This window comes from Pan paniscus, chromosome 17 (assembly GCF_029289425.2).
Source record: "Pan paniscus chromosome 17, NHGRI_mPanPan1-v2.0_pri, whole genome shotgun sequence".
Lineage (NCBI taxonomy): Eukaryota > Metazoa > Chordata > Mammalia > Primates > Hominidae > Pan > Pan paniscus.
In genome coordinates, this window is record NC_073266.2 from 64417913 (window position 1) to 64440217 (window position 22305).

Here is a 22305-nt window from a genome sequence, read left to right on the forward strand (position 1 = left end):
GGCGTTGTCTCTGGCCCTTGCTGGGGAAGCTTTTCTGAGGTTTTGTGTTTTTAATTTGAGACGGAGTTTGGCTTTTGATGTCCAGGCTGGAGTGCAATGGTGGGATCTGGGCTCACTGCAAACTCGGCCTCCCGGGTTCAAGCGATTCTCCTGTCTCAGCCCCCTGAGTAGCTGGGATTACAGGCGCTCGCCAGCAAGCCCAACCGAGTTTCGTCTTTTTAGAAGAGACCGGATTTCCTCATGCTGGTCAGGCTGGTCTGCAACTCCGCACCTCAGGGGGTCCGCCGGCCTCCACCTCCCAAAGCGATGGGAATAGAGGCGTGAGTCACCGTGCCCGGACATGTCTGAGTTTCACAGGGTCGCTTGATTGGATTATGTCCCCTTCCCCGGAACGAATGCTTTTCTGCCTTCCTTAAGGGTAGTATCTCTGTGGCACCCTGTTCTGGCTCCTTACGTGCTCTTCAGGCTTGAAGGCCTCTTTTCACGTGCACCGGCATCCACTCAGGTGCCTGCTTCCAGAAGCTTCCCAGCACCCACTCTGCTGACAGCCAAGGGCACAGGACTTTGATCTCTTCTGCTGCCCTTGCTGGGTTTTGCCTTGCGGCTTAGGTCTTTCTATTTCTCTCTCTACCCCTCACTGTCGGTAACGCCTAAGAACCAAGTTTACTTAATGGTGTGTGTGTGTGTGTGCGCGTGCGTGTGCCTGCTTATGCGTGCGTGCTTATGCGTGCGTGCGTGTGTGTGCGTGTGTCTTTCTTTGTGTGTATGTGTGTGTGTCGTATCTGGCACACGGACCTGTCATTAGCAGCCCGCGTGAAGCCAACAAATGCCCTGAGTTAGAATGCAAACTTTCACCAAAGCTTGCAGGAGCTCGTAGGAGGTGAACTCAGGGTAGTTAACCCGGTCATCTCACGGTAATTAGAAACTCTGATTGGCAGGTTTAGACTTCCTGATCGAGAACCTAAAGAAGCTGATTAAGGTGTCGCCATTCTTTCACAGGGGTTCTGGGTGAAAAGATTGGGATTGATTCTTTGCGGTGCTTAGTAAAAGTAGTTTGACTTAAGGAACGTAACAGTTGTTAGCATTTATGTATGAAATCCAAGAGTTCCTCTCTTCAAATAAACAGCAGGTTTCTTTGAGATGTGCTCCGCTTGTGTCACCCCGGCTGGAGTGCAGTGGAATGAGGAAGGGTCACTGCAGCCTCCGCTTGCCCAGCTCAGGCGATCCTGCCACCTCAGCCCTCTAAGAAGCTGGGACCACAGGGGCCGTGCCACCACGCCGGGCTCATTTTGGTATCTTTTGTGGAGACGGGGTTTCTCCGTTTGGCCCAGCCTGTTCTCCACCTCCTGGGCTGCAGCGATCTGCTTTCCTCGGCCTCCCAGAGGAGGATGGCTGACGATTACAGGATCATGCCCGGCCTTTTCTCTAAAAGAAAACACCAACAGCAAGAAATCATTTTGCGTAGTCGGAGTTATCAGTGTCAACTGATGGATTGAGAGTTTGTGTCTAAGAAGTCCTTCCTTATGTACTGGATGGTTTCAAAAGAAAGGAAAAAAGACGAAAGGGAATCTCACATCTTGTACCTGATTTGTGATTGCAACTAGGGCGTTATTTAAAAGACGATCAGTGAACCACCAAAGTGGAATTGATCCGAATGCGTTCATAAAATCTTCTGAATTCTGAGGTGTCCTCCAAGCAGGGAGGCAGTGGCTGGGTGTGGGAGGCAAAAATCGCAGGGCCAGCACTTGACACCTGCAGGATTGGGAGGCTGAACTTTGCACCAAGCCAAGGGTTCTGGTGTCCGTCGGAAGTTTCGTTCCCCAACCCGCATTGACTTTGCATTGGCCCTCCTCCCCCCAGATTTTATGTGTAAGGCAAGTCCTGAGTTTATCGTCGGGAGAATCTTCCCTTGTAGTCTCGAATTGCCTTGGCCATCAGCGGGGCCACTTTCTTGGCAGCCTGTTTTCGGGTTTTGTCCGCGGGCGCCGCGTGCTGATTGCTGCTGCCGCCGCTAATGCTGCCGCCGTCGCCGTCCCCGAGTCCGGAGGGAGCCTGGCTGCTTCCTGCGGGCTTGGGGGCTGGCTCGATGTCTCCATTTCGGGGGTCAGCGGCTCCTGCAGACTCCTCTTGCCTCCTGGAAGCATCATAAGGCGTCTTGGCCACAGAGTTGAAACAGATCATCTTTGTCTGTCGGCCGCTGGGTTTGTTTTCACGTGCGGATCGGATTTTCGTGGTCACTACTCGCAGCCGCTGCTCTCGGGCGTCCCGAAGCCGCAGGTACAGCTCCCGCCAAGACTCGTGCTCCCGTGGCTTTTCTTCCTTGAAGTCCCGGAGACAATGAATCCTCCATAATTCATCTGTCTCTCGAGCGAGTGCGGGATTGTCTTTCTCTGTGCGGTAGAGCTGATCGGGCGTCCACCCTTCCAGAACGGGTTCAAGAACCGAGTAGGGGACCCCTTCCACGTCGCCGAGGGCGTCCGGATTGTTCCTAGGCACCCGGAGGCACTGCTGGCGCAGCGTCGGCACCTGGAGCTGGCAGGCAGGCCTGGAGCCCGAGTACACCGGCATCTTAGCGTTCACTCTGCGTCCAGGGAAAGCAGCTTCCTCCTGGAGCGTTGGCGCGGAGAGTGCTTCTGGGTTTGCCTGGGAGGTCATGGCCTCAAAAGCGGACAGCAGATCGTAGTTGGCCTGCATCCAGGCCTCTGAGGGGTCCCAGAGCTCTGAGAAGACATGGCTGGGCACCGTTTTCGGCCCGGCGGAATCGGCGCCGGCCGCCTGCAGCCTCTCTGACTGGCTTTCCTGGACAGGAGGCGATTTCTGAGCCGAAGCCCCTCGGGACGGTTTGTGCCCCTTGCTGTGGCTCCCCACCGCTTCCCCCTGGGGTTGGCCCTGGCAGCCTTGACCCGGCAGAGGCCCACCCTGAGCGGCGTGAGCGTGGCCTCTCCCGGGTTGCTCCCCGGGCACAGCGGGCTCAGGGCCCTCGGGCATCGGGAGGGGAGCGGTGCGCGTTGGAGGGTCCCGATGGGGGCCGGAATCAGCTGGGGCCATTCTGGGGCGCTTTCTCTCGGCTCTGGGCTCGCGACTGGGAGACCTCGGGTGAGGTCTCTGTTGCCCCGGAGGTGTTGTGCGTGCTGTCCGTCTGTGCTCAGGGCTGTGAGATGGGCTCCTGGGGGCCGTCGCGTTTTCTGGGAAGCCCCAGGCCTTTCCCCGGTCCTGAAGAGCCTCCCCGAAGCGCTGTCGGGAAGCGCTCTCCTCAGGGTCCTGTGGGTCAGGCCCGGTGTTTCGGTCCACGAGCACCAGCTTCTTCCACCGGGCCGCCAAGTCTCTGGCAAAGTCGCCCACGTGCTGGTGCTTCCGCAGGCGCTTCACCGTCTTTCTGATTCCAGTCTCCGCCAGGATGTCTGCCGTCATGGGCAAGGCGGAGAGTTTCTGCAAATATTTCTCTAGCTTTTTCGGGTCCGTCTTAGTGGCCAGACGCACCTGCAGCTTCTCCACTGCGGGCAGCGTAGTGGACCCTGCCGCCATCTCGCCAGAGCTGTGCAGGCGTCGCTGTCCTCACGGTCGCGGCTCTGTCCGAGCTCGGGGCGGCGGCACAGGCAGTCTGGGGTGGCCGGTCCTCGCTGACCGGTCGCCAGGCAGCGACCTCGGGATGTGGAGTCACAGCCTGGAGCGAGCTGGGTCCTCGGAGCAGCGGGCCACTTGGTCCGGAACGCCGGTCCTTGCAGACAGCTGAGCAGGCCCGCTTCTGTTCCTCGGGATGTGCAGCCGCAGCCTGGAGTGACCTGTGCGGTGCGCCGTCCAAGGCGGAGTGAAGCTCCGCTGCCAGAGCCCGGCCTTATATAGCCAGTCCCGGGCCCACCCAGTGCTCAAGCCCTGACCCCCTGGGCCCCTGGGCTGCCCCGCCCCGATAGGAATTCATTCCTTCAGCCCAATGCAGCCAATCGGGACGGTCCACGCCTGGTGGACTGCTGTGCCCCGCAGGTTCATTAGGTTAATTGCAGCCTGGACACACCCCACTGAGTTCTACCGTTGGCCCTCCATGTTCCCAGCTTCCACATCTGTGGATTCCAAAAGACAGAGAGAGTATCTTCTTGGGAGTAAAAGCGAAAATAACAACACCGCAAGACAGAATCGTAGGAAGAGGAACCAACAGAGGATGACAGCTCTTTACCTGGGATTGACGTTGTGTGAGGGGACTTGGAAACCTTGGTAGAAAAGTGGGATTAAGGGAGAAAGAGGAAAAAGGCGTATTTTACTCCTCAACCTCGGCTCCATCAACATCAAGACCCTTCTGGAAGCGGTGTCTTTTCCCCGCCGTCTAGCCCATCCCTAAAGCCCCCAGGGTCCTGGGAATTTAACTATTTCCATGCAATCTCTTTTCCATTGTTAACTGAAGAAAACTGGGTGCCCCTTACAGGTTTTCCAAGACAAGGAAACAAAGAGAAGTCAGCAGGCGCCAAATCAGGACTGTGAGGTGGACGCCTCACGGTTTCCCATGGCAAGTCTTGCCCAGCTGCCCTTGTTCGAAGAAAGGCATGATCAGGAACACTGTCGTGGTGGAGAAGAACTCTCTGGTGGGGACCTTCTTCGCTCCAGCTTTGGCTAACTTTCTGAAAACGCTCTGCTAGCGAGCAGATGTGATCAGGGTTTGGCCCTGCAGAAAGTCAACCAGCAGAATCCCTCTAGCATCCCCCCCCCGCCCCCCCCGCAACGGTTGCCATGACCTCTGCTCTTGACTGCTCCTCTGCAGCTTCGACTGGAGCACTGCCACCTCTTGGTAGCCATGGCTTCGTGCTTGGTCTTCAGGATCCTGCCGGTAGAGCCAGGTTTCATCTCCTGTGACCAATCTTGGAAGAAATGCTTCAGGATCTTGCTCCCACCGGTTGTTTAAAATCTCCTCGGAAAGGCTTGCTCTGGCCTGCAGCTGATATTGGTGCCACGGTTTGGGCAGCCGAGTTCCACTCTCACCTTTCAGTCCAAATGAGGAAAACAGAACCATTTGAAGTGTCTATGGTGTCGGCTATTGTTTCTGCTGTCAGCGGCGATTTCGCTTAATGTTTACATTCTCACGTGACTTTCTCTCTCTCTCTCTCTCTCAGTGTGTGTGTGTGTGTGTGTGTGTGTGTGTGTGTGTGTGTGTTTCTTCCGCAGACAGATAATCGTTATAGCCTGAGAATCGGGGAATGGGGATTCGGGTGTTAAGCCTTTTCTGAGAATTACCCTCCGTGTTGTGTAGAGAAATAAATAAATTTGCTGTGTTTCCAGACTTCCAGCTGCCTCACGAAGAGGATCGTAGTGCAATACTGGCGATGCTTCCAGAGCTCCCTGAATGAGGTTTATCTTGTAAACAGGTGGGAAGAGAATTGAGCTGTCCTGGGTCAGTGTGGTAATGTTACAGCAGGATCCTTAGGTTGATGCTGAATTCTATCTGGGGTAGATTTATATTTTGTGCGGGGGTTGTTTCCTTTCTGTGTTTTCGAGCGGGATTGTCGCTGTGGGAGCAGGGATCTGCTAAGGTTTGTCTCGTTCTCCAGTAATGAATGAGTTTAATGGGTGCAGCCGCTGTTTTCAGTAGCATGCCAGTGGGGGCATCGATGAGCTATGAGGGGCTAGAGCTTGCTCGGATTGTTTCCTTGTGTTTGTGTTTTGAGTTGCGTTTGCTTGTATCATGTTTGTTTTCCATTTTGGCAGGGGAAGCGTTTTCCAGGAAGAAAGGTTGTTGCCAGTGGATTTGGTTCCGAGGGGCTGGGGTTTCTGGCTGGGAGTGGGGAGGGGCTGCACGGTGATCGGTGGCTACTCCACCTCCAGAAAGAGCGTGTGGCTTCTCTGCCTTGGGGAGGATATTCTGCTCTCTTGTGAGTTTTGCAAGCCACCCGAGATTCTCTCTTGAATTGCTGTCAAGAAATAGAGACCGGCGTTGTCTCTGGCCCTTGCTGGGGAAGCTTTTCTGAGGTTTTGTGTTTTTAATTTGAGACGGAGTTTGGCTTTTGATGTCCAGGCTGGAGTGCAATGGTGGGATCTGGGCTCACTGCAAACTCGGCCTCCCGGGTTCAAGCGATTCTCCTGTCTCAGCCCCCTGAGTAGCTGGGATTACAGGCGCTCGCCAGCAAGCCCAACCGAGTTTCGTCTTTTTAGAAGAGACCGGATTTCCTCATGCTGGTCAGGCTGGTCTGCAACTCCGCACCTCAGGGGGTCCGCCGGCCTCCACCTCCCAAAGCGATGGGAATAGAGGCGTGAGTCACCGTGCCCGGACATGTCTGAGTTTCACAGGGTCGCTTGATTGGATTATGTCCCCTTCCCCGGAACGAATGCTTTTCTGCCTTCCTTAAGGGTAGTATCTCTGTGGCACCCTGTTCTGGCTCCTTACGTGCTCTTCAGGCTTGAAGGCCTCTTTTCACGTGCACCGGCATCCACTCAGGTGCCTGCTTCCAGAAGCTTCCCAGCACCCACTCTGCTGACAGCCAAGGGCACAGGACTTTGATCTCTTCTGCTGCCCTTGCTGGGTTTTGCCTTGCGGCTTAGGTCTTTCTATTTCTCTCTCTACCCCTCACTGTCGGTAACGCCTAAGAACCAAGTTTACTTAATGGTGTGTGTGTGTGTGTGCGCGTGCGTGTGCCTGCTTATGCGTGCGTGCTTATGCGTGCGTGCGTGTGTGTGCGTGTGTCTTTCTTTGTGTGTATGTGTGTGTGTCGTATCTGGCACACGGACCTGTCATTAGCAGCCCGCGTGAAGCCAACAAATGCCCTGAGTTAGAATGCAAACTTTCACCAAAGCTTGCAGGAGCTCGTAGGAGGTGAACTCAGGGTAGTTAACCCGGTCATCTCACGGTAATTAGAAACTCTGATTGGCAGGTTTAGACTTCCTGATCGAGAACCTAAAGAAGCTGATTAAGGTGTCGCCATTCTTTCACAGGGGTTCTGGGTGAAAAGATTGGGATTGATTCTTTGCGGTGCTTAGTAAAAGTAGTTTGACTTAAGGAACGTAACAGTTGTTAGCATTTATGTATGAAATCCAAGAGTTCCTCTCTTCAAATAAACAGCAGGTTTCTTTGAGATGTGCTCCGCTTGTGTCACCCCGGCTGGAGTGCAGTGGAATGAGGAAGGGTCACTGCAGCCTCCGCTTGCCCAGCTCAGGCGATCCTGCCACCTCAGCCCTCTAAGAAGCTGGGACCACAGGGGCCGTGCCACCACGCCGGGCTCATTTTGGTATCTTTTGTGGAGACGGGGTTTCTCCGTTTGGCCCAGCCTGTTCTCCACCTCCTGGGCTGCAGCGATCTGCTTTCCTCGGCCTCCCAGAGGAGGATGGCTGACGATTACAGGATCATGCCCGGCCTTTTCTCTAAAAGAAAACACCAACAGCAAGAAATCATTTTGCGTAGTCGGAGTTATCAGTGTCAACTGATGGATTGAGAGTTTGTGTCTAAGAAGTCCTTCCTTATGTACTGGATGGTTTCAAAAGAAAGGAAAAAAGACGAAAGGGAATCTCACATCTTGTACCTGATTTGTGATTGCAACTAGGGCGTTATTTAAAAGACGATCAGTGAACCACCAAAGTGGAATTGATCCGAATGCGTTCATAAAATCTTCTGAATTCTGAGGTGTCCTCCAAGCAGGGAGGCAGTGGCTGGGTGTGGGAGGCAAAAATCGCAGGGCCAGCACTTGACACCTGCAGGATTGGGAGGCTGAACTTTGCACCAAGCCAAGGGTTCTGGTGTCCGTCGGAAGTTTCGTTCCCCAACCCGCATTGACTTTGCATTGGCCCTCCTCCCCCCAGATTTTATGTGTAAGGCAAGTCCTGAGTTTATCGTCGGGAGAATCTTCCCTTGTAGTCTCGAATTGCCTTGGCCATCAGCGGGGCCACTTTCTTGGCAGCCTGTTTTCGGGTTTTGTCCGCGGGCGCCGCGTGCTGATTGCTGCTGCCGCCGCTAATGCTGCCGCCGTCGCCGTCCCCGAGTCCGGAGGGAGCCTGGCTGCTTCCTGCGGGCTTGGGGGCTGGCTCGATGTCTCCATTTCGGGGGTCAGCGGCTCCTGCAGACTCCTCTTGCCTCCTGGAAGCATCATAAGGCGTCTTGGCCACAGAGTTGAAACAGATCATCTTTGTCTGTCGGCCGCTGGGTTTGTTTTCACGTGCGGATCGGATTTTCGTGGTCACTACTCGCAGCCGCTGCTCTCGGGCGTCCCGAAGCCGCAGGTACAGCTCCCGCCAAGACTCGTGCTCCCGTGGCTTTTCTTCCTTGAAGTCCCGGAGACAATGAATCCTCCATAATTCATCTGTCTCTCGAGCGAGTGCGGGATTGTCTTTCTCTGTGCGGTAGAGCTGATCGGGCGTCCACCCTTCCAGAACGGGTTCAAGAACCGAGTAGGGGACCCCTTCCACGTCGCCGAGGGCGTCCGGATTGTTCCTAGGCACCCGGAGGCACTGCTGGCGCAGCGTCGGCACCTGGAGCTGGCAGGCAGGCCTGGAGCCCGAGTACACCGGCATCTTAGCGTTCACTCTGCGTCCAGGGAAAGCAGCTTCCTCCTGGAGCGTTGGCGCGGAGAGTGCTTCTGGGTTTGCCTGGGAGGTCATGGCCTCAAAAGCGGACAGCAGATCGTAGTTGGCCTGCATCCAGGCCTCTGAGGGGTCCCAGAGCTCTGAGAAGACATGGCTGGGCACCGTTTTCGGCCCGGCGGAATCGGCGCCGGCCGCCTGCAGCCTCTCTGACTGGCTTTCCTGGACAGGAGGCGATTTCTGAGCCGAAGCCCCTCGGGACGGTTTGTGCCCCTTGCTGTGGCTCCCCACCGCTTCCCCCTGGGGTTGGCCCTGGCAGCCTTGACCCGGCAGAGGCCCACCCTGAGCGGCGTGAGCGTGGCCTCTCCCGGGTTGCTCCCCGGGCACAGCGGGCTCAGGGCCCTCGGGCATCGGGAGGGGAGCGGTGCGCGTTGGAGGGTCCCGATGGGGGCCGGAATCAGCTGGGGCCATTCTGGGGCGCTTTCTCTCGGCTCTGGGCTCGCGACTGGGAGACCTCGGGTGAGGTCTCTGTTGCCCCGGAGGTGTTGTGCGTGCTGTCCGTCTGTGCTCAGGGCTGTGAGATGGGCTCCTGGGGGCCGTCGCGTTTTCTGGGAAGCCCCAGGCCTTTCCCCGGTCCTGAAGAGCCTCCCCGAAGCGCTGTCGGGAAGCGCTCTCCTCAGGGTCCTGTGGGTCAGGCCCGGTGTTTCGGTCCACGAGCACCAGCTTCTTCCACCGGGCCGCCAAGTCTCTGGCAAAGTCGCCCACGTGCTGGTGCTTCCGCAGGCGCTTCACCGTCTTTCTGATTCCAGTCTCCGCCAGGATGTCTGCCGTCATGGGCAAGGCGGAGAGTTTCTGCAAATATTTCTCTAGCTTTTTCGGGTCCGTCTTAGTGGCCAGACGCACCTGCAGCTTCTCCACTGCGGGCAGCGTAGTGGACCCTGCCGCCATCTCGCCAGAGCTGTGCAGGCGTCGCTGTCCTCACGGTCGCGGCTCTGTCCGAGCTCGGGGCGGCGGCACAGGCAGTCTGGGGTGGCCGGTCCTCGCTGACCGGTCGCCAGGCAGCGACCTCGGGATGTGGAGTCACAGCCTGGAGCGAGCTGGGTCCTCGGAGCAGCGGGCCACTTGGTCCGGAACGCCGGTCCTTGCAGACAGCTGAGCAGGCCCGCTTCTGTTCCTCGGGATGTGCAGCCGCAGCCTGGAGTGACCTGTGCGGTGCGCCGTCCAAGGCGGAGTGAAGCTCCGCTGCCAGAGCCCGGCCTTATATAGCCAGTCCCGGGCCCACCCAGTGCTCAAGCCCTGACCCCCTGGGCCCCTGGGCTGCCCCGCCCCGATAGGAATTCATTCCTTCAGCCCAACGCAGCCAATCGGGACGGTCCACGCCTGGTGGACTGCTGTGCCCCGCAGGTTCATTAGGTTAATTGCAGCCTGGACACACCCCACTGAGTTCTACCGTTGGCCCTCCATGTTCCCAGCTTCCACATCTGTGGATTCCAAAAGACAGAGAGAGTATCTTCTTGGGAGTAAAAGCGAAAATAACAACACCGCAAGACAGAATCGTAGGAAGAGGAACCAACAGAGGATGACAGCTCTTTACCTGGGATTGACGTTGTGTGAGGGGACTTGGAAACATTGGTAGAAAAGTGGGATTAAGGGAGAAAGAGGAAAAAGGCGTATTTTACTCCTCAACCTCGGCTCCATCAACATCAAGACCCTTCTGGAAGCGGTGTCTTTTCCCCGCCGTCTAGCCCATCCCTAAAGCCCCCAGGGTCCTGGGAATTTAACTATTTCCATGCAATCTCTTTTCCATTGTTAACTGAAGAAAACTGGGTGCCCCTTACAGGTTTTCCAAGACAAGGAAACAAAGAGAAGTCAGCAGGCGCCAAATCAGGACTGTGAGGTGGACGCCTCATGGTTTCCCATGGCAAGTCTTGCCCAGCTGCCCTTGTTCGAAGAAAGGCATGATCAGGAACACTGTCGTGGTGGAGAAGAACTCTCTGGTGGGGACCTTCTTCGCTCCAGCTTTGGCTAACTTTCTGAAAACGCTCTGCTAGCGAGCAGATGTGATCAGGGTTTGGCCCTGCAGAAAGTCAACCAGCAGAATCCCTCTAGCATCCCCCCCCCGCCCCCCCCGCAACGGTTGCCATGACCTCTGCTCTTGACTGCTCCTCTGCAGCTTCGACTGGAGCACTGCCACCTCTTGGTAGCCATGGCTTCGTGCTTGGTCTTCAGGATCCTGCCGGTAGAGCCAGGTTTCATCTCCTGTGACCAATCTTGGAAGAAATGCTTCAGGATCTTGCTCCCACCGGTTGTTTAAAATCTCCTCGGAAAGGCTTGCTCTGGCCTGCAGCTGATATTGGTGCCACGGTTTGGGCAGCCGAGTTCCACTCTCACCTTTCAGTCCAAATGAGGAAAACAGAACCATTTGAAGTGTCTATGGTGTCGGCTATTGTTTCTGCTGTCAGCGGCGATTTCGCTTAATGTTTACATTCTCACGTGACTTTCTCTCTCTCTCTCTCTCAGTGTGTGTGTGTGTGTGTGTGTGTGTGTGTGTGTGTGTGTGTGTGTGTTTCTTCCGCAGACAGATAATCGTTATAGCCTGAGAATCGGGGAATGGGGATTCGGGTGTTAAGCCTTTTCTGAGAATTACCCTCCGTGTTGTGTAGAGAAATAAATAAATTTGCTGTGTTTCCAGACTTCCAGCTGCCTCACGAAGAGGATCGTAGTGCAATACTGGCGATGCTTCCAGAGCTCCCTGAATGAGGTTTATCTTGTAAACAGGTGGGAAGAGAATTGAGCTGTCCTGGGTCAGTGTGGTAATGTTACAGCAGGATCCTTAGGTTGATGCTGAATTCTATCTGGGGTAGATTTATATTTTGTGCGGGGGTTGTTTCCTTTCTGTGTTTTCGAGCGGGATTGTCGCTGTGGGAGCAGGGATCTGCTAAGGTTTGTCTCGTTCTCCAGTAATGAATGAGTTTAATGGGTGCAGCCGCTGTTTTCAGTAGCATGCCAGTGGGGGCATCGATGAGCTATGAGGGGCTAGAGCTTGCTCGGATTGTTTCCTTGTGTTTGTGTTTTGAGTTGCGTTTGCTTGTATCATGTTTGTTTTCCATTTTGGCAGGGGAAGCGTTTTCCAGGAAGAAAGGTTGTTGCCAGTGGATTTGGTTCCGAGGGGCTGGGGTTTCTGGCTGGGAGTGGGGAGGGGCTGCACGGTGATCGGTGGCTACTCCACCTCCAGAAAGAGCGTGTGGCTTCTCTGCCTTGGGGAGGATATTCTGCTCTCTTGTGAGTTTTGCAAGCCACCCGAGATTCTCTCTTGAATTGCTGTCAAGAAATAGAGACCGGCGTTGTCTCTGGCCCTTGCTGGGGAAGCTTTTCTGAGGTTTTGTGTTTTTAATTTGAGACGGAGTTTGGCTTTTGATGTCCAGGCTGGAGTGCAATGGTGGGATCTGGGCTCACTGCAAACTCGGCCTCCCGGGTTCAAGCGATTCTCCTGTCTCAGCCCCCTGAGTAGCTGGGATTACAGGCGCTCGCCAGCAAGCCCAACCGAGTTTCGTCTTTTTAGAAGAGACCGGATTTCCTCATGCTGGTCAGGCTGGTCTGCAACTCCGCACCTCAGGGGGTCCGCCGGCCTCCACCTCCCAAAGCGATGGGAATAGAGGCGTGAGTCACCGTGCCCGGACATGTCTGAGTTTCACAGGGTCGCTTGATTGGATTATGTCCCCTTCCCCGGAACGAATGCTTTTCTGCCTTCCTTAAGGGTAGTATCTCTGTGGCACCCTGTTCTGGCTCCTTACGTGCTCTTCAGGCTTGAAGGCCTCTTTTCACGTGCACCGGCATCCACTCAGGTGCCTGCTTCCAGAAGCTTCCCAGCACCCACTCTGCTGACAGCCAAGGGCACAGGACTTTGATCTCTTCTGCTGCCCTTGCTGGGTTTTGCCTTGCGGCTTAGGTCTTTCTATTTCTCTCTCTACCCCTCACTGTCGGTAACGCCTAAGAACCAAGTTTACTTAATGGTGTGTGTGTGTGTGTGCGCGTGCGTGTGCCTGCTTATGCGTGCGTGCTTATGCGCGCGTGCGTGTGTGTGCGTGTGTCTTTCTTTGTGTGTATGTGTGTGTGTCGTATCTGGCACACGGACCTGTCATTAGCAGCCCGCGTGAAGCCAACAAATGCCCTGAGTTAGAATGCAAACTTTCACCAAAGCTTGCAGGAGCTCGTAGGAGGTGAACTCAGGGTAGTTAACCCGGTCATCTCACGGTAATTAGAAACTCTGATTGGCAGGTTTAGACTTCCTGATCGAGAACCTAAAGAAGCTGATTAAGGTGTCGCCATTCTTTCACAGGGGTTCTGGGTGAAAAGATTGGGATTGATTCTTTGCGGTGCTTAGTAAAAGTAGTTTGACTTAAGGAACGTAACAGTTGTTAGCATTTATGTATGAAATCCAAGAGTTCCTCTCTTCAAATAAACAGCAGGTTTCTTTGAGATGTGCTCCGCTTGTGTCACCCCGGCTGGAGTGCAGTGGAATGAGGAAGGGTCACTGCAGCCTCCGCTTGCCCAGCTCAGGCGATCCTGCCACCTCAGCCCTCTAAGAAGCTGGGACCACAGGGGCCGTGCCACCACGCCGGGCTCATTTTGGTATCTTTTGTGGAGACGGGGTTTCTCCGTTTGGCCCAGCCTGTTCTCCACCTCCTGGGCTGCAGCGATCTGCTTTCCTCGGCCTCCCAGAGGAGGATGGCTGACGATTACAGGATCATGCCCGGCCTTTTCTCTAAAAGAAAACACCAACAGCAAGAAATCATTTTGCGTAGTCGGAGTTATCAGTGTCAACTGATGGATTGAGAGTTTGTGTCTAAGAAGTCCTTCCTTATGTACTGGATGGTTTCAAAAGAAAGGAAAAAAGACGAAAGGGAATCTCACATCTTGTACCTGATTTGTGATTGCAACTAGGGCGTTATTTAAAAGACGATCAGTGAACCACCAAAGTGGAATTGATCCGAATGCGTTCATAAAATCTTCTGAATTCTGAGGTGTCCTCCAAGCAGGGAGGCAGTGGCTGGGTGTGGGAGGCAAAAATCGCAGGGCCAGCACTTGACACCTGCAGGATTGGGAGGCTGAACTTTGCACCAAGCCAAGGGTTCTGGTGTCCGTCGGAAGTTTCGTTCCCCAACCCGCATTGACTTTGCATTGGCCCTCCTCCCCCCAGATTTTATGTGTAAGGCAAGTCCTGAGTTTATCGTCGGGAGAATCTTCCCTTGTAGTCTCGAATTGCCTTGGCCATCAGCGGGGCCACTTTCTTGGCAGCCTGTTTTCGGGTTTTGTCCGCGGGCGCCGCGTGCTGATTGCTGCTGCCGCCGCTAATGCTGCCGCCGTCGCCGTCCCCGAGTCCGGAGGGAGCCTGGCTGCTTCCTGCGGGCTTGGGGGCTGGCTCGATGTCTCCATTTCGGGGGTCAGCGGCTCCTGCAGACTCCTCTTGCCTCCTGGAAGCATCATAAGGCGTCTTGGCCACAGAGTTGAAACAGATCATCTTTGTCTGTCGGCCGCTGGGTTTGTTTTCACGTGCGGATCGGATTTTCGTGGTCACTACTCGCAGCCGCTGCTCTCGGGCGTCCCGAAGCCGCAGGTACAGCTCCCGCCAAGACTCGTGCTCCCGTGGCTTTTCTTCCTTGAAGTCCCGGAGACAATGAATCCTCCATAATTCATCTGTCTCTCGAGCGAGTGCGGGATTGTCTTTCTCTGTGCGGTAGAGCTGATCGGGCGTCCACCCTTCCAGAACGGGTTCAAGAACCGAGTAGGGGACCCCTTCCACGTCGCCGAGGGCGTCCGGATTGTTCCTAGGCACCCGGAGGCACTGCTGGCGCAGCGTCGGCACCTGGAGCTGGCAGGCAGGCCTGGAGCCCGAGTACACCGGCATCTTAGCGTTCACTCTGCGTCCAGGGAAAGCAGCTTCCTCCTGGAGCGTTGGCGCGGAGAGTGCTTCTGGGTTTGCCTGGGAGGTCATGGCCTCAAAAGCGGACAGCAGATCGTAGTTGGCCTGCATCCAGGCCTCTGAGGGGTCCCAGAGCTCTGAGAAGACATGGCTGGGCACCGTTTTCGGCCCGGCGGAATCGGCGCCGGCCGCCTGCAGCCTCTCTGACTGGCTTTCCTGGACAGGAGGCGATTTCTGAGCCGAAGCCCCTCGGGACGGTTTGTGCCCCTTGCTGTGGCTCCCCACCGCTTCCCCCTGGGGTTGGCCCTGGCAGCCTTGACCCGGCAGAGGCCCACCCTGAGCGGCGTGAGCGTGGCCTCTCCCGGGTTGCTCCCCGGGCACAGCGGGCTCAGGGCCCTCGGGCATCGGGAGGGGAGCGGTGCGCGTTGGAGGGTCCCGATGGGGGCCGGAATCAGCTGGGGCCATTCTGGGGCGCTTTCTCTCGGCTCTGGGCTCGCGACTGGGAGACCTCGGGTGAGGTCTCTGTTGCCCCGGAGGTGTTGTGCGTGCTGTCCGTCTGTGCTCAGGGCTGTGAGATGGGCTCCTGGGGGCCGTCGCGTTTTCTGGGAAGCCCCAGGCCTTTCCCCGGTCCTGAAGAGCCTCCCCGAAGCGCTGTCGGGAAGCGCTCTCCTCAGGGTCCTGTGGGTCAGGCCCGGTGTTTCGGTCCACGAGCACCAGCTTCTTCCACCGGGCCGCCAAGTCTCTGGCAAAGTCGCCCACGTGCTGGTGCTTCCGCAGGCGCTTCACCGTCTTTCTGATTCCAGTCTCCGCCAGGATGTCTGCCGTCATGGGCAAGGCGGAGAGTTTCTGCAAATATTTCTCTAGCTTTTTCGGGTCCGTCTTAGTGGCCAGACGCACCTGCAGCTTCTCCACTGCGGGCAGCGTAGTGGACCCTGCCGCCATCTCGCCAGAGCTGTGCAGGCGTCGCTGTCCTCACGGTCGCGGCTCTGTCCGAGCTCGGGGCGGCGGCACAGGCAGTCTGGGGTGGCCGGTCCTCGCTGACCGGTCGCCAGGCAGCGACCTCGGGATGTGGAGTCACAGCCTGGAGCGAGCTGGGTCCTCGGAGCAGCGGGCCACTTGGTCCGGAACGCCGGTCCTTGCAGACAGCTGAGCAGGCCCGCTTCTGTTCCTCGGGATGTGCAGCCGCAGCCTGGAGTGACCTGTGCGGTGCGCCGTCCAAGGCGGAGTGAAGCTCCGCTGCCAGAGCCCGGCCTTATATAGCCAGTCCCGGGCCCACCCAGTGCTCAAGCCCTGACCCCCTGGGCCCCTGGGCTGCCCCGCCCCGATAGGAATTCATTCCTTCAGCCCAATGCAGCCAATCGGGACGGTCCACGCCTGGTGGACTGCTGTGCCCCGCAGGTTCATTAGGTTAATTGCAGCCTGGACACACCCCACTGAGTTCTACCGTTGGCCCTCCATGTTCCCAGCTTCCACATCTGTGGATTCCAAAAGACAGAGAGAGTATCTTCTTGGGAGTAAAAGCGAAAATAACAACACCGCAAGACAGAATCGTAGGAAGAGGAACCAACAGAGGATGACAGCTCTTTACCTGGGATTGACGTTGTGTGAGGGGACTTGGAAACATTGGTAGAAAAGTGGGATTAAGGGAGAAAGAGGAAAAAGGCGTATTTTACTCCTCAACCTCGGCTCCATGAACATCAAGACCCTTCTGGAAGCGGTGTCTTTTCCCCGCCGTCTAGCCCATCCCTAAAGCCCCCAGGGTCCTGGGAATTTAACTATTTCCATGCAATCTCTTTTCCATTGTTAACTGAAGAAAACTGGGTGCCCCTTACAGGTTTTCCAAGACAAGGAAACAAAGAGAAGTCAGCAGGCGCCAAATCAGGACTGTGAGGTGGACGCCTCATGGTTTCCCATGGCAAGTCTTGCCCAGCTGCCCTTGTTCGAAGAAAGGCATGATCAGGAACACTGTCGTGGTGGAGAAGAACTCTCTGGTGGGGACCTTCTTCGCTCCAGCTTTGGCTAACTTTCTGAAAACGCTCTGCTAGCGAGCAGATGTGATCAGGGTTTGGCCCTGCAGAAAGTCAACCAGCAGAATCCCTCTAGCATCCCCCCCCGCCCCCCCCGCAACGGTTGCCATGACCTCTGCTCTTGACTGCTCCTCTGCAGCTTCGACTGGAGCACTGCCACCTCTTGGTAGCCATGGCTTCGTGCTTGGTCTTCAGGATCCTGCCGGTAGAGCCAGGTTTCATCTCCTGTGACCAATCTTGGAAGAAATGCTTCAGGATCTTGCTCCCACCGGTTGTTTAAAATCTCCTCGGAAAGGCTTGCTCTGGCCTGCAGCTGATATTGGTGCCACGGTTTGGGCAGCCGAGTTCCACTCTCACCTTTCAGTCCAAATGAGGAAAACAGAACCATTTGAAGTGTCTATGGTGTCGGCTATTGTTTCTGCTGTCAGCGGCGATTTCGCTTAATGTTTACATTCTCACGTGACTTTCTCTCTCTCTCTCTCTCAGTGTGTGTGTGTGTGTGTGTGTGTGTGTGTGTGTGTGTGTGTTTCTTCCGCAGACAGATAATCGTTATAGCCTGAGAATCGGGGAATGGGGATTCGGGTGTTAAGCCTTTTCTGAGAATTACCCTCCGTGTTGTGTAGAGAAATAAATAAATTTGCTGTGTTTCCAGACTTCCAGCTGCCTCACGAAGAGGATCGTAGTGCAATACTGGCGATGCTTCCAGAGCTCCCTGAATGAGGTTTATCTTGTAAACAGGTGGGAAGAGAATTGAGCTGTCCTGGGTCAGTGTGGTAATGTTACAGCAGGATCCTTAGGTTGATGCTGAATTCTATCTGGGGTAGATTTATATTTTGTGCGGGGGTTGTTTCCTTTCTGTGTTTTCGAGCGGGATTGTCGCTGTGGGAGCAGGGATCTGCTAAGGTTTGTCTCGTTCTCCAGTAATGAATGAGTTTAATGGGTGCAGCCGCTGTTTTCAGTAGCATGCCAGTGGGGGCATCGATGAGCTATGAGGGGCTAGAGCTTGCTCGGATTGTTTCCTTGTGTTTGTGTTTTGAGTTGCGTTTGCTTGTATCATGTTTGTTTTCCATTTTGGCAGGGGAAGCGTTTTCCAGGAAGAAAGGTTGTTGCCAGTGGATTTGGTTCCGAGGGGCTGGGGTTTCTGGCTGGGAGTGGGGAGGGGCTGCACGGTGATCGGTGGCTACTCCACCTCCAGAAAGAGCGTGTGGCTTCTCTGCCTTGGGGAGGATATTCTGCTCTCTTGTGAGTTTTGCAAGCCACCCGAGATTCTCTCTTGAATTGCTGTCAAGAAATAGAGACCGGCGTTGTCTCTGGCCCTTGCTGGGGAAGCTTTTCTGAGGTTTTGTGTTTTTAATTTGAGACGGAGTTTGGCTTTTGATGTCCAGGCTGGAGTGCAATGGTGGGATCTGGGCTCACTGCAAACTCGGCCTCCCGGGTTCAAGCGATTCTCCTGTCTCAGCCCCCTGAGTAGCTGGGATTACAGGCGCTCGCCAGCAAGCCCAACCGAGTTTCGTCTTTTTAGAAGAGACCGGATTTCCTCATGCTGGTCAGGCTGGTCTGCAACTCCGCACCTCAGGGGGTCCGCCGGCCTCCACCTCCCAAAGCGATGGGAATAGAGGCGTGAGTCACCGTGCCCGGACATGTCTGAGTTTCACAGGGTCGCTTGATTGGATTATGTCCCCTTCCCCGGAACGAATGCTTTTCTGCCTTCCTTAAGGGTAGTATCTCTGTGGCACCCTGTTCTGGCTCCTTACGTGCTCTTCAGGCTTGAAGGCCTCTTTTCACGTGCACCGGCATCCACTCAGGTGCCTGCTTCCAGAAGCTTCCCAGCACCCACTCTGCTGACAGCCAAGGGCACAGGACTTTGATCTCTTCTGCTGCCCTTGCTGGGTTTTGCCTTGCGGCTTAGGTCTTTCTATTTCTCTCTCTACCCCTCACTGTCGGTAACGCCTAAGAACCAAGTTTACTTAATGGTGTGTGTGTGTGTGTGCGCGTGCGTGTGCCTGCTTATGCGTGCGTGCTTATGCGTGCGTGCGTGTGTGTGCGTGTGTCTTTCTTTGTGTGTATGTGTGTGTGTCGTATCTGGCACACGGACCTGTCATTAGCAGCCCGCGTGAAGCCAACAAATGCCCTGAGTTAGAATGCAAACTTTCACCAAAGCTTGCAGGAGCTCGTAGGAGGTGAACTCAGGGTAGTTAACCCGGTCATCTCACGGTAATTAGAAACTCTGATTGGCAGGTTTAGACTTCCTGATCGAGAACCTAAAGAAGCTGATTAAGGTGTCGCCATTCTTTCACAGGGGTTCTGGGTGAAAAGATTGGGATTGATTCTTTGCGGTGCTTAGTAAAAGTAGTTTGACTTAAGGAACGTAACAGTTGTTAGCATTTATGTATGAAATCCAAGAGTTCCTCTCTTCAAATAAACAGCAGGTTTCTTTGAGATGTGCTCCGCTTGTGTCACCCCGGCTGGAGTGCAGTGGAATGAGGAAGGGTCACTGCAGCCTCCGCTTGCCCAGCTCAGGCGATCCTGCCACCTCAGCCCTCTAAGAAGCTGGGACCACAGGGGCCGTGCCACCACGCCGGGCTCATTTTGGTATCTTTTGTGGAGACGGGGTTTCTCCGTTTGGCCCAGCCTGTTCTCCACCTCCTGGGCTGCAGCGATCTGCTTTCCTCGGCCTCCCAGAGGAGGATGGCTGACGATTACAGGATCATGCCCGGCCTTTTCTCTAAAAGAAAACACCAACAGCAAGAAATCATTTTGCGTAGTCGGAGTTATCAGTGTCAACTGATGGATTGAGAGTTTGTGTCTAAGAAGTCCTTCCTTATGTACTGGATGGTTTCAAAAGAAAGGAAAAAAGACGAAAGGGAATCTCACATCTTGTACCTGATTTGTGATTGCAACTAGGGCGTTATTTAAAAGACGATCAGTGAACCACCAAAGTGGAATTGATCCGAATGCGTTCATAAAATCTTCTGAATTCTGAGGTGTCCTCCAAGCAGGGAGGCAGTGGCTGGGTGTGGGAGGCAAAAATCGCAGGGCCAGCACTTGACACCTGCAGGATTGGGAGGCTGAACTTTGCACCAAGCCAAGGGTTCTGGTGTCCGTCGGAAGTTTCGTTCCCCAACCCGCATTGACTTTGCATTGGCCCTCCTCCCCCCAGATTTTATGTGTAAGGCAAGTCCTGAGTTTATCGTCGGGAGAATCTTCCCTTGTAGTCTCGAATTGCCTTGGCCATCAGCGGGGCCACTTTCTTGGCAGCCTGTTTTCGGGTTTTGTCCGCGGGCGCCGCGTGCTGATTGCTGCTGCCGCCGCTAATGCTGCCGCCGTCGCCGTCCCCGAGTCCGGAGGGAGCCTGGCTGCTTCCTGCGGGCTTGGGGGCTGGCTCGATGTCTCCATTTCGGGGGTCAGCGGCTCCTGCAGACTCCTCTTGCCTCCTGGAAGCATCATAAGGCGTCTTGGCCACAGAGTTGAAACAGATCATCTTTGTCTGTCGGCCGCTGGGTTTGTTTTCACGTGCGGATCGGATTTTCGTGGTCACTACTCGCAGCCGCTGCTCTCGGGCGTCCCGAAGCCGCAGGTACAGCTCCCGCCAAGACTCGTGCTCCCGTGGCTTTTCTTCCTTGAAGTCCCGGAGACAATGAATCCTCCATAATTCATCTGTCTCTCGAGCGAGTGCGGGATTGTCTTTCTCTGTGCGGTAGAGCTGATCGGGCGTCCACCCTTCCAGAACGGGTTCAAGAACCGAGTAGGGGACCCCTTCCACGTCGCCGAGGGCGTCCGGATTGTTCCTAGGCACCCGGAGGCACTGCTGGCGCAGCGTCGGCACCTGGAGCTGGCAGGCAGGCCTGGAGCCCGAGTACACCGGCATCTTAGCGTTCACTCTGCGTCCAGGGAAAGCAGCTTCCTCCTGGAGCGTTGGCGCGGAGAGTGCTTCTGGGTTTGCCTGGGAGGTCATGGCCTCAAAAGCGGACAGCAGATCGTAGTTGGCCTGCATCCAGGCCTCTGAGGGGTCCCAGAGCTCTGAGAAGACATGGCTGGGCACCGTTTTCGGCCCGGCGGAATCGGCGCCGGCCGCCTGCAGCCTCTCTGACTGGCTTTCCTGGACAGGAGGCGATTTCTGAGCCGAAGCCCCTCGGGACGGTTTGTGCCCCTTGCTGTGGCTCCCCACCGCTTCCCCCTGGGGTTGGCCCTGGCAGCCTTGACCCGGCAGAGGCCCACCCTGAGCGGCGTGAGCGTGGCCTCTCCCGGGTTGCTCCCCGGGCACAGCGGGCTCAGGGCCCTCGGGCATCGGGAGGGGAGCGGTGCGCGTTGGAGGGTCCCGATGGGGGCCGGAATCAGCTGGGGCCATTCTGGGGCGCTTTCTCTCGGCTCTGGGCTCGCGACTGGGAGACCTCGGGTGAGGTCTCTGTTGCCCCGGAGGTGTTGTGCGTGCTGTCCGTCTGTGCTCAGGGCTGTGAGATGGGCTCCTGGGGGCCGTCGCGTTTTCTGGGAAGCCCCAGGCCTTTCCCCGGTCCTGAAGAGCCTCCCCGAAGCGCTGTCGGGAAGCGCTCTCCTCAGGGTCCTGTGGGTCAGGCCCGGTGTTTCGGTCCACGAGCACCAGCTTCTTCCACCGGGCCGCCAAGTCTCTGGCAAAGTCGCCCACGTGCTGGTGCTTCCGCAGGCGCTTCACCGTCTTTCTGATTCCAGTCTCCGCCAGGATGTCTGCCGTCATGGGCAAGGCGGAGAGTTTCTGCAAATATTTCTCTAGCTTTTTCGGGTCCGTCTTAGTGGCCAGACGCACCTGCAGCTTCTCCACTGCGGGCAGCGTAGTGGACCCTGCCGCCATCTCGCCAGAGCTGTGCAGGCGTCGCTGTCCTCACGGTCGCGGCTCTGTCCGAGCTCGGGGCGGCGGCACAGGCAGTCTGGGGTGGCCGGTCCTCGCTGACCGGTCGCCAGGCAGCGACCTCGGGATGTGGAGTCACAGCCTGGAGCGAGCTGGGTCCTCGGAGCAGCGGGCCACTTGGTCCGGAACGCCGGTCCTTGCAGACAGCTGAGCAGGCCCGCTTCTGTTCCTCGGGATGTGCAGCCGCAGCCTGGAGTGACCTGTGCGGTGCGCCGTCCAAGGCGGAGTGAAGCTCCGCTGCCAGAGCCCGGCCTTATATAGCCAGTCCCGGGCCCACCCAGTGCTCAAGCCCTGACCCCCTGGGCCCCTGGGCTGCCCCGCCCCGATAGGAATTCATTCCTTCAGCCCAATGCAGCCAATCGGGACGGTCCACGCCTGGTGGACTGCTGTGCCCCGCAGGTTCATTAGGTTAATTGCAGCCTGGACACACCCCACTGAGTTCTACCGTTGGCCCTCCATGTTCCCAGCTTCCACATCTGTGGATTCCAAAAGACAGAGAGAGTATCTTCTTGGGAGTAAAAGCGAAAATAACAACACCGCAAGACAGAATCGTAGGAAGAGGAACCAACAGAGGATGACAGCTCTTTACCTGGGATTGACGTTGTGTGAGGGGAGTTGGAAACCTTGGTAGAAAAGTGGGATTAAGGGAGAAAGAGGAAAAAGGCGTATTTTACTCCTCAACCTCGGCTCCATCAACATCAAGACCCTTCTGGAAGCGGTGTCTTTTCCCCGCCGTCTAGCCCATCCCTAAAGCCCCCAGGGTCCTGGGAATTTAACTATTTCCATGCAATCTCTTTTCCATTGTTAACTGAAGAAAACTGGGTGCCCCTTACAGGTTTTCCAAGACAAGGAAACAAAGAGAAGTCAGCAGGCGCCAAATCAGGACTGTGAGGTGGACGCCTCACGGTTTCCCATGGCAAGTCTTGCCCAGCTGCCCTTGTTCGAAGAAAGGCATGATCAGGAACACTGTCGTGGTGGAGAAG

General features: G+C 56.0%; 3 protein-coding genes across 17 annotated transcripts in view; 1 reads left to right on the forward strand and 2 right to left on the reverse strand.

Moving 5' to 3' along the window:
* The window catches only part of KATNAL2 (katanin catalytic subunit A1 like 2), a 298323-nt gene that overhangs the window by 78642 nt on the left and 197376 nt on the right, over positions 1-22305 (forward strand). The window lies entirely within an intron of this gene.
* Positions 1888-9438, reverse strand: LOC130540964 (uncharacterized). The gene is made up of 4 exons (XM_057300387.2): positions 7840-9438; positions 4488-4621; positions 3626-3782; positions 1888-3549 (listed from the first exon to the last, which is right to left on the reverse strand). The coding sequence occupies exons 1-4, from the start codon at positions 9436-9438 to the stop codon at positions 1888-1890; spliced, it is 3552 nt and encodes a 1183-aa protein (XP_057156370.2).
* On the reverse strand, positions 13718-21265 carry LOC130540965 (uncharacterized). Its single transcript, XM_057300388.2, has 4 exons — positions 19667-21265; positions 16554-16639; positions 15456-15612; positions 13718-15379 (listed from the first exon to the last, which is right to left on the reverse strand). The coding sequence occupies exons 1-4, from the start codon at positions 21263-21265 to the stop codon at positions 13718-13720; spliced, it is 3504 nt and encodes a 1167-aa protein (XP_057156371.2).

Coding starts and splice junctions, on each gene's coding strand:
- LOC130540964 (XM_057300387.2), bottom strand. CDS start 9,438: ATGGCGGCAGGGTCCACTACGCTGCCCGCAGTGGAGAAGCTGCAGGTG. Junction 4,622..7,839: donor TGGCCCCGCTGATGGCCAAG/GCAATTCGAGAC, acceptor GCTCGCTAGCAG/AGCGTTTTCAGAAAGTTAGC. Junction 3,783..4,487: donor AAGACTTGCCATGGGAAACC/GTGAGGCGTCCA, acceptor CGCACCGCACAG/GTCACTCCAGGCTGCGGCTG.
- LOC130540965 (XM_057300388.2), bottom strand. CDS start 21,265: ATGGCGGCAGGGTCCACTACGCTGCCCGCAGTGGAGAAGCTGCAGGTG. Junction 16,640..19,666: donor TGGCCCCGCTGATGGCCAAG/GCAATTCGAGAC, acceptor CTCTACCGGCAG/GATCCTGAAGACCAAGCACG. Junction 15,380..15,455: donor AGGTCGCTGCCTGGCGACCG/GTCAGCGAGGAC, acceptor CCGTGAGGACAG/CGACGCCTGCACAGCTCTGG.